Below are 15,822 nucleotides of genomic sequence, written 5' to 3'. Positions count from 1 at the left end.
CCCCAATACATGATGGTTGAACTGTGTTCAGCTCACACATTGTACTGGTCTGTTATAGGAAAACCAAGAAATTGATACCTGCTTGCTTGGATTTAAACTTCTCGCTCTTTAAATAACTACATTTTGTTTTAACAGAGATGAACAGGAGATGAAGTCTTTGAAGGAGGAAGTGGATGGTCTGAACACCCTGCTTAGTGACTTCCAGAAGGACATTGATGGCAGCCGGAAAAGAGAATCTGAGTTATTGGTCTTCACTGAAAAACTGACCACTAAAAATGCCCAACTACAGTCTGAAACCAACTCCTTGCAGGTGCAACTTGATAAACTCACCTACAGTGAAAGAGAGTCACAGAATCAGTTGGAATTGGTCAGACAAGCAAGAGATGAGCTGGTAAGTTGATTTGTTAATCAAATGATTGATGTCGATGTAATTAATACTTTTGATTACTTCTCAATCCTGGAGTGAGTCTAGACTCAGAGCTTGTTGATTTTGCTGTTGTCCAGTAAGTGACATAGCTACAATAGAAATGCTACAGTCTGAGCAAATCACAGTGACAAGAACTCCTTACTTGAGGAATATTGGAAGATGCCATTGAACCCTGTCTTTGTGCTAAACGGTTGTCTCTGAAATGACCCAAAGTGAGCCAGTCTTTTCCTTTTCATATCTGGATTGTACCATGTCTGATTTGTTTGTCAAAGGGGGAAATTCTGCTTTTGTATGCAGAAATCCAGCTTTGGAAGTTCTGGTCTTTTGATAGAAATGTTTCAGATATCCCTTCTGGCACAGACATAGAGCTACCCAGAACCATGTGTGGTGGTCATATGATTTGGCCCTTTCATCTGCCTGAATTAGAAAGCAGCTGGGAATGACAAGTGAGAAGCATTATACTATGGAATGATGTACGTATTAACTGAGGAATGTGTATTGCGTTGCAAACAATGGCAGTGTCGGGTTCCTGAGCTGCTTTTCTTGTTGCAGGCTGGCAAAAAGGAAGCTCCTTCCAGGGAGGAAATGGCTCACTTAGTACTGCTTTAGTGCGGAAGGGTCTATTCAGGGAAAATTGTTTCCCTTTTGTGTTCTCAAGCTGCTCATCAAAGTATACCTCCAGGAGTTGCCCAAACCAGCTTTAGTAGTAAGATGTAGAAATGTAAGGTCCTCCCCCACACACACACCAGCTTTTGTTTTGAAATTCCACCCACAGATGTGGGAGTGAGGTGCAACAAGAGGGGAATCCTTCAATGAATGGTGGACATTTTTTCTTCGCCCGCACTGCATGCATGCTAGTGCAATTTCAGGGCAAAAGCAGTGGTATGGGAACCCTCCCCTTTGGATTTGCAGTAAACCTGGCCCAGATTGGCCCTGCATGTCTTGCATGCTGTTGTGCGCACACACAGGGAAAACCAACCAGAAGGGCACAGTCTGTTGACAGATTTGATGGGAAGTGGAGTTCAGACGGTGAAGACAAAGCAGTTTTGGAATGTCAGCAAGTGAAAGCAGCAGATCAAGGTCAGGGAATGTCTGCAGTTCAAGTGCTGTTGCCCCAGCTTGGTGGGGGTGGCGATCAACCGTCCCATGGGAATGGAGAGGGATCAGAGAGGGTGGCAGTTGTGCAGAACCTGTGGGACACAACCTGAGATGCAAGGGAATCAGCAAGCATATAAGCCCAAAACTAGTTTATAAATACTCTTATTAGAAACAAATAATCTAACCTTCCACTTTCCTCACAACTTCATTTTCTGTTTTCTGTATTTCATGATGGATCCATTTCCTTCCATACTCATGTGAACAGTATAGTAGATAAGAATGTAGACATTTGATATTTAGGTCTCTTTCATATTTGGGGTGGGGGGTGTAAGCACAGTGTGAGGAAGCAACTGTGGATTTTTAAAATGATTTTTCCCTTATTTTATAAATTCAGGCAAGTAAACTACAGAAGGAAGAAGAGCTTCACAGAAAGGATATTCAGGTGCTTGAAGCAGAATTGGTATCTCAGCAGAAAGCCTTTGCAGACCTAAACACCCAGGCAGATGAATTAAAAGATGAATTGGTTACTCAGAAAAGAAAACATGCAGCAAATCTTAAAGACCTCACCAAGCAACTTCAGCAAGGTTAACATTTCTCAGACCTTAGGTTGTCTGGTGTTTCACAAGGAGGTTCAAACATCAGTGTGGCATCACAGATCTTGTGTTTTGTCTCCTTAGCACGAAGAAAATTGGATCAACTTGAAAATGGCAGCTATGATAAAGAAGTCAGCAGCATGGGGAGTCGCTCTAGCTCATCTGGTACATTCTTTTGTTGGTCTTGCTAATTGCTAAAAAAAACAAAAACCATCCCATGCTAATGAAATGCCATGCTATTTTTATTAGCATGATTTTCTTTTCCGCTATTGAGTAACAATTTTCCCTAAGTTAGAGTATTCTTGAAAATGTGTGTTGAGGTCGCTTCTGAAGTGAATCCCAGATTAGTTATAATAAACTTGACTTACTAATGCAGTGAAAAATTGTAAAGCTTGTTTCATCATACCCTGTATAAGGGAATACATGATGAAAACCATGGTACTTACATGCTCTTTTAAGAAAAAAATTATAACTAGTACAGGAGTTGGTAGTGAATGTCTCTTAAGAACTTTCTCTTAAGACAGTTGAAAAAAAAAGGAACAGGCAAATCTAACTGCTCTAATTCTTTTGAAATGATGATTTTACTTTGAGAATTGTAATCTTGTATACAGTTGTAGTTGCAGGAGGCTGCTGTGAAATGTTGGAATCGTTTTTGGAGATTTTAAGCTTGGCATTTGTAGTTGTTGATTTTTATCTTCAAATGTGCCTTGGGTGGCAAATAAAATCTGTTACAATGTGCACTGCTTCCTCAAAAGTTGGCAGCACAGAAATGGAAAATCAATTTGTGCATTACATACAAGCCTGCTGCTTTAAAATTCATTGTTTGTTTGGTGCTTTCAGCCTGAAGAGAAATGATTAGTTCTTGCTCAATACAGAGGCCTGCAGTTTAATCTATGTGATCTGTAACTGATATCAAAACTCTTGTTCTGCAAAGACCTTGAAGCCCAAAGGCTTGTTTTTGACTTGTTTCTTTCCCAGTCCTTCAAATCATAATTCCATTTATCTAGACAAACAAATGCAGTTTCCTGTATTCTTACCTGGAGGGGAAACATGGTAATAGGGGCAAATGACTGGATTTAGGTAATAAGTGCAGATGATAGGATTTTGAATTGGGCATTGCTTTTTAAAATTCAGTTGATACTCTACCTTTCTACTGAGAAAATGGCATTCAGGACATTTTACTAAGATGCAACTGGTTTCAACAGGATCTCTTAATGCGCGAAGTAGCAATGAAGACCGCTCACCAGAAAACAGTGGCTCTTCTGTCACTGTTGATCATTTCCCTGAAGTGGACAAAACCATCTTGATTGAAAGAATAGTAAGGCTACAGAAAGCACATGCTCGGAAGAATGAAAAGATGGAGTTCATGGAGGATCATATCAAACAACTGGTGGATGAAATCAGGAAAAAAACAAAGTAGGTATAATATTTGGTCCTTGTGGTAAACGCTTGACAAAATAATAGTGCATGATCGATACTAATCTTCATATCGGTACCAGTATGTTTCTCAATAAACACAATGCGATTTCTTGATTAGTGGTGCCAGGCATGCAAAATAACTTCATGTTTATGGCAGTGAGGAAGAAAAGATTATTTCATTACCTAGGCATATTATTAACATTTACTTTATTTCTCTACTGCCCAGTACTGAAGCACTTTCCAGCAGCACGTAAAATACAATAGAAATACGCTAATTCAGTAAAAGAAATCTCTTAACATTAAACAGAACTTACCCTAGAATTAAATTATAATAGCTATGTTGATTAAACTGTAATGATTCAAAGCTAATTGTGTGTTGATATATGTAAAGGGTCTTTGCTGTAAAAATGTCCTGCTTTGAAAGTGAATTCTGAAAGCACTTAGCAATTTGCTGTTCACCTAATTGCTACCTTTTATGCAAATTGGACCTTAGCAAATTACCTACTGGGAAGGCATTAAGCTTGAAAGTATTCCTTTGCAGCTCTCAGACTAGCAAATTGGAGATGATAATCTCTTGATCTCTGTCAAAGAACAGTTAACTTGTATTAGTAGTACTCAATTCTATGTTTGTAAGTTGTTGTCTAACTATACATCATTGCAGCTAAGTCTGCAATAAGTACATTTTCAGAATGATTTAGACTAACAGACACGCAAATTGGAATCCATTTGCTATAAAGGACATTTTTATATTCTTGTTTAGCATAGTGAAGTGTACAGCTAAATCAGTTTTATGATGACTTTTTAAAATTTCCACATGCAAATTAATTAGCTACTGTCAGCTGGAGAGTGGTGCAGCTAAATGGCAAAAACGATGCATTAAAATTGCCCTTTGTGAGTTTGACTAGTGGGAGTGTGAGGCTCAGGCTTGAAGTCATCCTTTCTATTTATTTTTATACACACTGGAGAAAGTGTTCATTTAATATAGAGCTTAATGCAGAAGGGAGGACTTGAATCTGCTGTTGACCAGCTATGGCATTGAGTGGCGCTTTCTTTGGTGCTTCTTGGGTTTTTGCATCAACCAAGCTGTTACTTTTGAGCCCAGGTCTGTTGAGGAGGTTGGGGTGTTCCTGCACTAAATATAGAGTGTAGGAGGGCTCTGTTGCCAACCAGGAGAGCAAGTGGGTTTTTTGCTGATTACATTTCTATACTGCAGTATTACAGTGTAACCCTTTACTGCCTAATAGCCAAAGCTCTCTGGGCAAGATGTAAAACCCTTAAATATATAGTATAATACAGATTTCCTAAGACTGAAAGCACCAGCTAGTTGAGGAGTGAGCTACTTGTTTTCAGCACAGTTTGGGTAAACAAAGGTGCCACAGTGCCACCTAGCAACAGGGAAGTGGGTCTTGATGCTAGAGGCTAGAAGTGAAGGCTAACATGGGCCTGTGCCACTCGTTACATTTTTAATTTATACCTTGTTTAGGAGAGTTTGTATGTGTCTGAAAGAGTCATGTAACAAGAGACACAGGTATCCCTAGGCAGCTGGGATTAACCCAGCTCTCCTAGTAATACGCACGTGCTGGCTGTTCAAAGTAAGGGCAGAGATTGGAAACATCAGTTGATGTTTCTCCGGCAGCCAGCTTGGTAGGCCACTGCCAAGGCCTCCCATAGAGGCCTTTTATGCTCATGTATGATTCTGGGCTCTGTCAGTCCAGCTGGGGACTGCTGAGGCTTGTTGCTGTCTATCTAAAATCAGTTCTGCTGATTTTATATATATCTCAGGATTTGTTGCTGTAACAGCCAAGGAGAATTAATTGTGAATGCCTGCTGTGTCTTGCAAAAGAGGATTAAGGACAGAATCCTATGCCTATTTAGACAGAAAAAAGTATCCTGCAGTTCACAGCATGCTCAGAGTTGGTTTGGAGTATTAGTGCTCCAACAGGAAGCTATTAAATCTTGAGGAACTGGGAAGGGGGGGGGGGGGCTCTCCCAGGTGACACATTTGCAGTGCCACAGTCTTCATGGCAACTCAGAAGCCAGTCCCAAGAGTTGGGCCATCAAGGTAAGTGTGTACAAGGTATAGCTTTAAACTTTTAGAAAGGGTTTAGCTGTTCCAATATTGACCACTGGGCAATGGCTGTTGCTCATTATTTCAGCTTATGTTCTACATGCAGAGGATGTTTGGTTCAGCCTCCAACAACTTTAGGTAGCTTTGGAAAAGATTTCTCTCTGAAGCCCTGCAGAGCTGCTGCCAGTCAGTGCAGAGCAGGGATAGGCAACAACCTCCAGCTGTATTGTATTATAATTCCCAAAATACCTTACCATGCTGGTAGTGACTGTTAGCCTGGCTCAACACGGGACAGCTTTCCTTGTTCCCGGAGTAACTCTTTGTAGGCTCATTATCTGATGCTGTTTGTTTTTTTGCAGAATAATTCAGAGTTACATTTTGAGAGAAGAAGCTGGCACGCTGTCATCTGAAGCCTCTGACTTCAACAAAGTGCATTTAAGTAGACGCGGTGGGATCATGGCCTCGCTCTACACCTCACACCCCGCAGACAGTGGGCTCACCTTAGAACTGTCTCTGGAGATCAACAGGAAGCTTCAGGCAGTGCTGGAGGATACCTTATTGAAGAACATTACTCTGAAGGTGATTACTGCTATGAGTGCAATAAATGCATTGACATTTCCTGGAATAATTCTAAAGTGTGTGAGTGCACATGTGCACGTGTGTGTGTGTGTATTAAAGTCCACATGTGTGAATACACCGATGACCACTCGAAGAATGACACTTACTGGTAAGCAGCTTGCCTTTATCCTGTTCAAAAACCTAAAGTAGTTAACAAAGTGACAGCCCACATAGAAAATAACAGTATATGTAATAAAACTGGTAAAGATAAAGGTTTCCCTGTGACTGTGGGGCCAGTGCACATCTCCATTTGTAAGCCAAAGAGCCAGTGTTGTCTGAAGACACTTCCATGGCCATGTGGCCAGCATGATTAAACACCAAGGTGCATGGAACGCTGTTACCTTTCCCACCAAAGTGGTGCCTGTTTATCTACTCGTAGTTTCATGCTTTTGAATTGCTAGGTAGGCAAGACATAGCAACCGTAGCTCACCCCATCATGTGGATTCGAACTGCTGACCAATCATCAGCCCAGTGGCTCAGCAGCTTAACCCACTGTGCCACCTGCATCCATCCTAATAAAACTGCTGAGCTGCACTAAAATCTGGCCCTAATCATTCATGCCTTAGATACATCCTGTTGAATTGGGCAACTACAGCGTACTACATTGAGCTGCCTCTGTTGGGAAACTGTTGGGAAACTTTAACCACTCCAGAATGCTGTGTCCAGGCTGTCGACTGTGGCATTTTATGGGAAGTTCATGACTCCCTTGCTTGTGTGTTTCCGGGCAGAATTCGAAGTATTGGTTATGAACTGTAAAGCCTTATACAACTTACGGCCATATGACAGGAAAGCTCATATGCTTCTTCCCATATGAGCCTGCCTGTGTCTTCAGATCCTTGGGCAAGGCCTTTCTTTTGAGACGGCTGCCTTCAGTGGCTTGTTTGGTGGTGGTCTGAACGAGGCTTTTCATGGTGGCTACTCCCAGGCTGAAGAACCTCCTGGCCAAGAGAGGTGAGGCAGGCAAAGGCCTGTTTCTTCAAGCAAACCTTCGATGTATTGAGTGGGTTTGTTGGCTGGATATTATTTTCATTGAGTTTTAATCAGTGTTTGTGTTTGCAAGCTACCTTGTGTCATTTTTCTTGATAGAAAGGCAAAGCACAAAAGAAAAATTAAAACAAAATACAACCAGAGCTGTCATTCCAAGCACATTTCTCTTTGTAGACCGGTGCCCATCCAGTTGCTATGTACTTCTACCATTTATAAACCAAGCTATCCCAGATTCTGCAAAACTGCAGATAGCATTGAAATATACGTAGTTGTGGCTACTGAATTTGGGAATCTATATTTAGTGTAACAGTTTTTGTTTAAAAGGTAGTACATAAAATTGCATCACAATAAGATAACATTAACAATTAAAAAAAACTTTTAAGGGCTCAGTCGTATTGATGGTACCCACAATGCTCATACAAACATCTACTGCATAGTGGGGAAAGGGGCAGAGGTGATACCCATTTCTGCACTCCTCCCACTCTGCAGTTTCATTAGATGGCTGTTTTTGGCTTTCTGACTACTGTGCTTTTTTAAATTATTTTTTTGGGCGGGTGGAGGAAAGGAGGCTGGAGCATTGCCAAGATATTCCCTATCTTGGTGGCTCTTCCCTGCCCCTCTTCCCTGCTTCCAGGATTATTCATCTAATCTTGGAGAAGCAGCTGGCATGGCTATTTCCACACCAGCTGCAAAGATGGAAGAGGAGGATCAAAACAGAGAGCCCCAGCGCCAGAGTCAGAGCTCTATCTCTGACCTCAGTCTGGCAAATCAAAGGATCCCATGGCCACCCAGAAAATGTCTAAGGTGGTAATAGGATTGCTCTCTAAGATACTTCCAGCTTCTTGCTGTACTGTATGAAAGGTTTCTTTGAAGTGAATGGTAAATGACTGATATTTATAGTAGAAAACATAACCTATGTGAACATAGAATTTTTAGAAAAGGCTATGTATCTGGAAATAAAATTTTGTTGAATTAATTATACTTTGATGCAAGTGTGTGCTGGTCTTGGACTGCAACAGACTTGAGTTAATTCATCCTCAGTGACTAGGCAGATTTTTATTTTAATTTGGATATTCAAGGTCAACAAATATTTCTCTCTGTTATCTTCAAAGGAAAATCTGCAAACACTAGGAACAGAAATAGAACGACTAATTAAGCAGCAGCATGAACTGGAACAGAGGCTGAAGAAAACATAACTGATTGCAAGACCAAGATGGCAGAAAGCACAGGTGCTCCAAACCAACGTCTGCTGTCAATCCTATAAAACTTTAACAAAGTAAAGTGAATGCTTGCAGAACCCAGGACTTGCCTTGTCTGAAGCATCAGACACACCAAACTTTTCTGTACATTATATTCAGCCATATTGTTTTTCATTCAAACAAGATATCATGATTTACAACATTAATTGAGAGAGGTTGCAGCATTCTCAGCTTTGTGCAATTAAAATGCCAATTTAATGAAGAAGCTTGAAAGGAGAATAGACACCCGGGGTGTATTTTTTATTATTATTATTATTATCTCCAGGAGTAGGGAAGAAGAGGGTTGACTCTTGGCCATATTCCATTTATCATCATCTACAGTATAAACATGTTCCCAGCAACATAAAGACATTCTTGGATTTGTTTAAATAGGTGGTTTTATTTCTAACATGCATTGGAAAAGGGCTGTATGTTAAATGGTTTTATTTAAATATACCATCCCTGTGACATGATCATGCATATTTTATCAATCAGAGGAGAGAGAGAGCTGTTTAAAATCCCTGCTTACTCTTCAGATATTAGATTATTTTAACTAAACAAAATAAATTGATCAAGAAATTTATACTGTGGTTATTTGACATAAGCTGTTGAAACTATTCTTGGACCTTTGAGAATCACTAACACAGTATGAAGTTGAGAAATGTAATAATTTTGCACCCTGGAAATAGATTTGCTAAATGGAAACAGAAATAAAAATTGCACAAGTTTATCACAATACAAACCTGTGGAAAAAGTAGTAACATATTGCATATCTGTGTAAGTAGTGATGCTGTAATCCAACATGGTTGGATGAAGGAAAGAGGGCATTTGTATGAGCACTTAAGTCTCTGACTTCATTTTCTCATGCTACCAAAAAATAGGACTCCAATTACTTTGTTCCTGCTCTTTGCAGTGTAGACAGGAAAAACTATCCAATTGCTGCAGTTTATGTGAATAATTTTAGAACTAGAACCAGCAAGGCATCAAAAATTAATTAGCCTGCAAGAATTCTTGCTGATTGACAGGATATAATGTGTATAGTGGTTAGTGTTGGATTGGGACTTGTGAGACCCAGGTTATAATCCCCACTTGGCCATGAAGCTCACTGGGTGACTTTGGGCCAGTCACTCACTCTCAGCCTAAGCCTGCCTTGCTGTGAGGACAACCCTGAGAGGAGCAGGAAGAGTACGCAAGTCATCCTGGGTTCCTTGCAATAGGAAGGAGACAGAATATAAATAAAACAAGTATAATGTATAATAGAAATATATAAAATACAATAAATAAAAGGAATTCATAAAGCTTTCTCTTGTTGGAAACAAGAAAGGAAGATGAGTAGGCACAAGTTTTAGCCTTGCCTCTTTGCCTTGCTTTGACAAGTACCAGCATGTCTCTGTGTTTCCAAGCAGCAGCAGAGCAATAGGAAACAGCTCCAGTTTCTTCTGCTTAAATGTCTGTCTTCACGTTCCTTTTCCTGGAGGGAACAGCACATGTTCAGGTTTGTACTTGCCCTGGTATGAGGAAGGTTAGGCAAAGTCTTGTCTTTCTCCCCTCCACCTCCCTTTTCAGGAAGTTGGAGATTCAAGTGAATGCATTATTGTAAGTAGTTTTTTGTTGTTATATAAATAGACACTGTGCAAAAGCACTCTGCAGAAAAATGTAAATAATTTGTGACTATTTTTAACATTATACTAATCAAATGGCTATTCAACATTTTTCCACATGCCTTTCAATTCTGATCAACATTCCTCTCTCTATTGCATTTCCCCACGCACGCACGCACGCACGCACGCACACCCAGGACCCACTTCTCTTGTGCAGGGAACAAAGTCAATGTCAGGTTACAGTATTTGGTTGATTGTTTATTCAAAAAAACAGTTGAATTGTTTACATAGATGTGTGTGGTTCCATTCTTCTTCTCAAGGGTATAGACTTAGTCATACCCAGAACTAAGTTTTTGGGAGGAAAACTAAACAGATTCATTGTATAAATATGTATATAATGCTAGAGGTTGTATTTTTTTAAAAGCCGTCATCCATTTCATATTTTTCTGAAAGTGTGATACATGTGTGCAATAGTAACATGAAAGTAAGCAAAACATGTTTGCCTTCCAGTTCATAACATTAAACTGCACACTCACATTATCTATACATTTTGGGTGGCAGGGAGAGAACACTCCAAAGTGAACACTCCACATGATGAACGTCAGCTGCAATGCCATACTCACCTTAGTAGACACTAAGTAGATCTTAGTAGATACTTAGACACTTGCACTCTTAGAAATTGTCCCCAAATTTTGTTTGAACTTACTGAATATAAATTAGAACTGGGATGATTGAAACTAGATGGGCATGCAATTTTAAATTCAAGTGCATCATCCAAGTTAATACTGCAAAACTAGTATTAATGATCAGAAGTTATTGCATGTCAAATTGTAAAAAAAAGCATTTGTTGATATTGTACGGTAAGATGGTGTTTATTTTCAGAGCAGTGTATCATTGAACACCATAAATTTAGCCTATTAAGCAGGATCATGTTTAAAAAGTGTTATGTTTGTCTTGGCCCTGAGGCTGGGTTAAATGCACTCAGAACTTCCTGGGTTGAACTACCTTTTCTCCTTTCTTGAGAACTGGTCCAACAGAAATAAGAGCTTGCCTTTTAAAATATTTAGATTATTATATTGAGGGGGGAAATAGCCAATAGTTCAACAAAATCATCACTCTAAGGAGCCTTTGATATACCCTATTTTTCTTAACGATATGAATAAACCCAGAGTGTGTCAGCTTTATGTTTGCACACTAGCATGCAAACTTGTGGCTAGCTAGTGATGCAAAGCAGCTTTCACGTGCAGAACTGGACTTTGAACATATCACCACAACGCTGCCTGTTTGCAGTGGCATGCAAACATATTTTGCATGAGGCACTCAACTCAGAATGCTAAACACAAGATAGGCATTTGCATGAGCAAATTTTTAGTGGCTACCATGTGCTCTTGTTGTTGAGAGAACAATGTTAAATGCAAATGGAGGAGGATAATGTAATTCTTCAGTCTGACTGTGATCATTCTTTTAAGAAGTATATTCCTGTATTTAACCTAGATCAGACATATGCATCTCAGGTTAATAAGCCAAGATTTGTACAAACCTTGAGCTTGTGCACTGCATCCTCATCCCATTTCATCACTTCTAGGCATATCAAGATAACCTAGGGAGTCTTCCATTAACTATAATTTCCTGCAATAGCTGAACAAGAGAACTGCTTACTGAGGTCAGAACAAACCAGGATCTTAAAATGCATATAAATAAGGTAGAGTTTGGGTTAAGATCCTTGCTTGTTCTGAACCTGGTAACCGTTCTGTTTCAGAATTGCATTAACAGGAAACCATGGCTGATATAAAACTTCCTAGATTAAACTCTGCCAAAAAGGGGAGGAGTGGCACAAAGTCTGAGCATGCAGGTGAATTAATTGTCTTGCCATTAATTAAGCTGAGATTTGTACATCCAAAGCAACCAAATTGTGTGTGTGAGAGAGAGGAAAAAGAGAATATGGAAAGTACAGAAGTAAGGCATGTCATGCGTCTTTAACAGGAAAACCTAATGTAGGCTGGCATTTTTCCATGTAAAAGAATAACTCTGGCACTTACCTATATGTGTTTATTCATTGTTGTATGTTGATAACTTAAGAAAGGTCCAGGCATCAAAAATGCAGAAAAACTTGACATTACCAATGGCCTGATTCTGGAAGAAAGTTTTGCTTTGTACAGTAGCACAGAAATACAGGTGATGGTAATTCATATTGCTTTTCTTGTGAAAAGTGGGGTAAAGAAAAAAGCATTGTGGAGATAGGAAAACATGCAATTGTCCTGTGTATGTGTTCAAATAAATATTTGTAGCAGCTTAAACACAACTCTCTGTTAAAGATTGTCTTGCTATTTTGGCTCTTTCTGTATGTTCCAACAGTTTGGGAAAGGTTTTGTTATAGGCCTAGCAAAGTGTTTTCTGATAGAAATATTGCAGTATCTGTTTCATCTTTCAGTGTGAGCCATTTGGAGGCCATTCAATGTGATAGTACCTTTACTATTTTTTCATACATGCAATCTGAAGGTCCAGAGGGTAGCTACTTAATAGTGAGAATTATGACTAGAGGTGCTTCCAAATGAGGCTGTAATTTTGCAATCACCCTGCCATATTTGTGAAAATTTTCCAAAAAGTCCAGACAATGTTTTCCAGTGGTAACCTTCCCCTGTCTTCATACTAGCTGGCATTGTTCTTACCAAAGCAAAATGATTAAGGAGAGAAGGATGGAATAGCTGCACAATGCCTTCTCACCGATAGCGCTAGGAGCTGCTCTTCCAGAAGCACCCTAATTCTCCTGCTTTTTTGATTTTATGGTAAATACAACCTGCCGGAGAAAGGAGTGGTAGATTTAGATTGGAACACTGGAGTGTTAGAAAAAGGGATTAACCTTTTCCCCATGCTATATTCTTCCACAGTTTCTTCTAGGTTGAAATCTCTCTCTCTCTCTCTCTCTCTCTCTCTCTCTCTCTCTCTCTCTCTCTGTGTGTGTGTGTGTGTGTGTGTGAGAGAGAGAGAGAGAGAGAAACTCATGCTAACTCAACTGCCAAAATAGGTGGGAGATTGAATCATTAATAGCATGAACAGTTATTGCAGTACATGACAGAGCATCTTTCTGGCCAAAATTGTGTATAAAACATTCGGTGAACGAGAACAGTACATTGTATGAGAATAATAATATGAAAAGTGGTATCTAAATTTCTTTCAGTTGATTCTGAAATAGTGCCCTGAGCGTTGCAACAATCCAAAAATGTTTTACTGCCCTGTGTGTATCCCAGCAATTCAGTTATGTGCATACACTATAGACTAACACTAATAAACTTCTCAGCCAGTATTCTTCATCATGATAATTCAAGTTTTGTGCCAAGAAAAGTTAATTCTGCAATCTTCATAAAAGGCATTTTTTCCCAACATAACTTACTACACTTTTGTTAGCTTTGGACAGGGACCATAGTTCTTTGCCTCCCCAGTGACTAACAAACATATGGCATGTTAGAAGTACTTGTTTTGTAGAACTTCAAATACCATATCCGATGCTAATCAGCACCTTTCAAGCCGTAATATCTGGAGACTTGCTTTCAGAGTACTGATGTGAAAGCAGAGATTCCCAAGAGACTGAATTCTGCCCCAGTACCAAATTCTCTTTTTCTGGGTTTCCACCAAGTTGTGGAGTATGAACAGTTCTGCCAACATGCTAGTGCTTACATCTGTATTTAGGGCTAGGCTGATTGTCATCTGAGGGTTCCGTTCACTATGGTGATGCATAAGGGAAGAATACTGGCCGGCCCTAAAAACACTGACTTGTATATGCCTGTTTGGGCACAGATCACAGAATTTCAAGGAGTGTATAAATGAAGGCTTATTCACATATATGTATACATCACTTGATTTCTCATTTGCTTACACTTACTTGAATGACCACATTACAAGTATTCTGTTTCGGGTGATGTGGGGCAATTGCTTAACTTAGTACAGAAAGTTGTAATGCACGAACTCATGCAAATCATTTCGTGATGCAGCCCTTCACCAGTTACAGTGAACTTCACCTAACCCTATTCTTAACACTATCTCCATGATATTGTCTTCCTCCAAACTGTGCATTGCTGCCACTAATAATTCTTTGCCTGCAAATTCTTCCTTTAAGTTTAAATTCATGTAAGTATGATTATGGCTAAATGCTGACTGGTGTTCACCAATAACACCTGTTTTCTGAGCAAGGAGACGTGTGTCCTGCTTTTAAAATGCTTAGCTGCTGAAACAAAGAATAGAAAATGGTTTCCCAATCAGCCTAGTATCTTCTTTTTTTAGACTACACAATCCACTACAAATGTTTTCTTGCATATAATTCATAATCTTTTACATCCAAGATCATTACTGTTTTTTTAACAGTAGGTGGTGCTAGAAAACACTTTGTGTCTTCTAGTGGTGGGAGGGAAAATATGTAAGGGAAAATGGTGCCAGATGTATGTATGTGGATTGTAGCTATGGGTTTTTCCCCACTCTTAATAGACATTATCAATTTTGTATGCTGATGGTTTCATTATGGTCAATCTTCCATTTGTATGTATCTGTATGGAGACAAAAATATATAAAGCAATGGCTTGAGTTGATTTATATTCTGTAGATATTTCTGTATAAATGAAGAGTCCATCCTACAAGATGTGGATATACATTATGTATATATCGGACTTTGAAGTAATAAATAACACGAACAAATGAGCAGATGCCTCTGTTTCGTATTCTTGGTGGCAACTTTTCTGGAAAGCGGTTCTTGTTAACTTCTGTGCACTGATACAGGCCCATGTTACAGTGCATCTCCTCAGTCCCCATTAACCTAATCGGGGGTGGACAACTTCTGGCAATCCAGATATTGCTGGGCTGCAGTTTCCATCTGCCACGTTGACCTGTGCTGGCTAGGGCAAGGTGCTGCCCTAGCCATCATCTGAACATCTGGAAGACCACAAATTGCCACTTCTGAACTAAAAAGACCTGATGAGAATGGCGATGTGCATTTCCATCCTAGGTTAATAGTTGCATGCAGCAAAGCAAAAAAGGATATTTTTGTGCTTATTCCAGGGGAGGACAGAACTGGCTCTCCTCTCCCCTCCCCTCGGCAATCATGAGCCAATTTTGGCTTTATTGCATCTTTTGGTCCCTGGATCCTTTTTTCAGAGATTGCAAAGTCTGGCTGGATAGCTGATTTCATGATAGCTCAGGGGAGGGGCCCTGCGGCCTTCAAAGCGTCGGCGGCGCCTGGGCCGGCTTCTGGATGAGCGGCCCACCACCACCGTGGTGGTGGAATACTTGCTGCGGCCCAGCCTCACCCAGACTCTACTTCCAGCGGCCCCCAGGTAAGTTGAGTTTGAGACCCCTACTCTAGTTAGACCAGTGGGAATCTTAACCAATTTATGATTACCAGAGTACCCTGAACAGCCCCATGTCTGTTGTCTCCTTCATCTCCAGCACAAAGTAGCCTCCATGGGAAAAGTAATACACCTTGGCTGATTAGGTTAGCTGCAGTATCCAGGCTCATATTGTCCAGCTGCCTGAATTGATTTTATAAGCAGCATAACGAGAGTTTCAACCAGACTTGAAGCATGTTGGGGTTGCTAGAATGTAAACTGACACCATTCTGGATTTAGCACGGCTGCAATATGGTGGAACATTCCCTGGGGAAGGAATCTCAGATTTCTGAGGAGTTGTAGATCCCCATGGGCATTCATATATTGCATGACAGAAAAATAACAATATACTCTTCTATTTCCTGTCTGAAGTCCCAGCCTCTCAGCTTGGTGTTCGGAAG

The 15,822-nt window shown here is 40.0% G+C and overlaps 1 protein-coding gene across 1 annotated transcript in view; it reads left to right on the top strand.

Annotated features, from left to right (window-relative positions):
- Nucleotides 1–14,738, top strand: part of CCDC186 (coiled-coil domain containing 186) — a 44,854-nt gene extending 30,116 nt beyond the window's left edge. Inside the window, exons 11-16 of the mRNA XM_044439327.1 lie at nt 136–391; nt 1,920–2,109; nt 2,203–2,283; nt 3,324–3,534; nt 5,965–6,184; nt 8,323–14,738. Of these exons, the coding sequence (XP_044295262.1) occupies nt 136–391; nt 1,920–2,109; nt 2,203–2,283; nt 3,324–3,534; nt 5,965–6,184; nt 8,323–8,406 (1,042 nt within the window). The 3' untranslated portion in view covers nt 8,407–14,738. The remainder of the gene's footprint in view (nt 1–135; nt 392–1,919; nt 2,110–2,202; nt 2,284–3,323; nt 3,535–5,964; nt 6,185–8,322) is intronic.
- Nucleotides 14,739–15,822: the final 1,084 nt, after the last annotated feature.

This window comes from Varanus komodoensis, unplaced genomic scaffold (genome assembly GCF_004798865.1).
Source record: "Varanus komodoensis strain SLA01 unplaced genomic scaffold, ASM479886v1 scaffold1, whole genome shotgun sequence".
In the NCBI taxonomy this organism is placed as follows: Eukaryota; Metazoa; Chordata; class Lepidosauria; order Squamata; family Varanidae; genus Varanus; species Varanus komodoensis.
The sequence above is the reverse complement of the archived record's forward strand: the minus strand, read 5'-3'. Positions and strand labels throughout refer to the sequence as shown.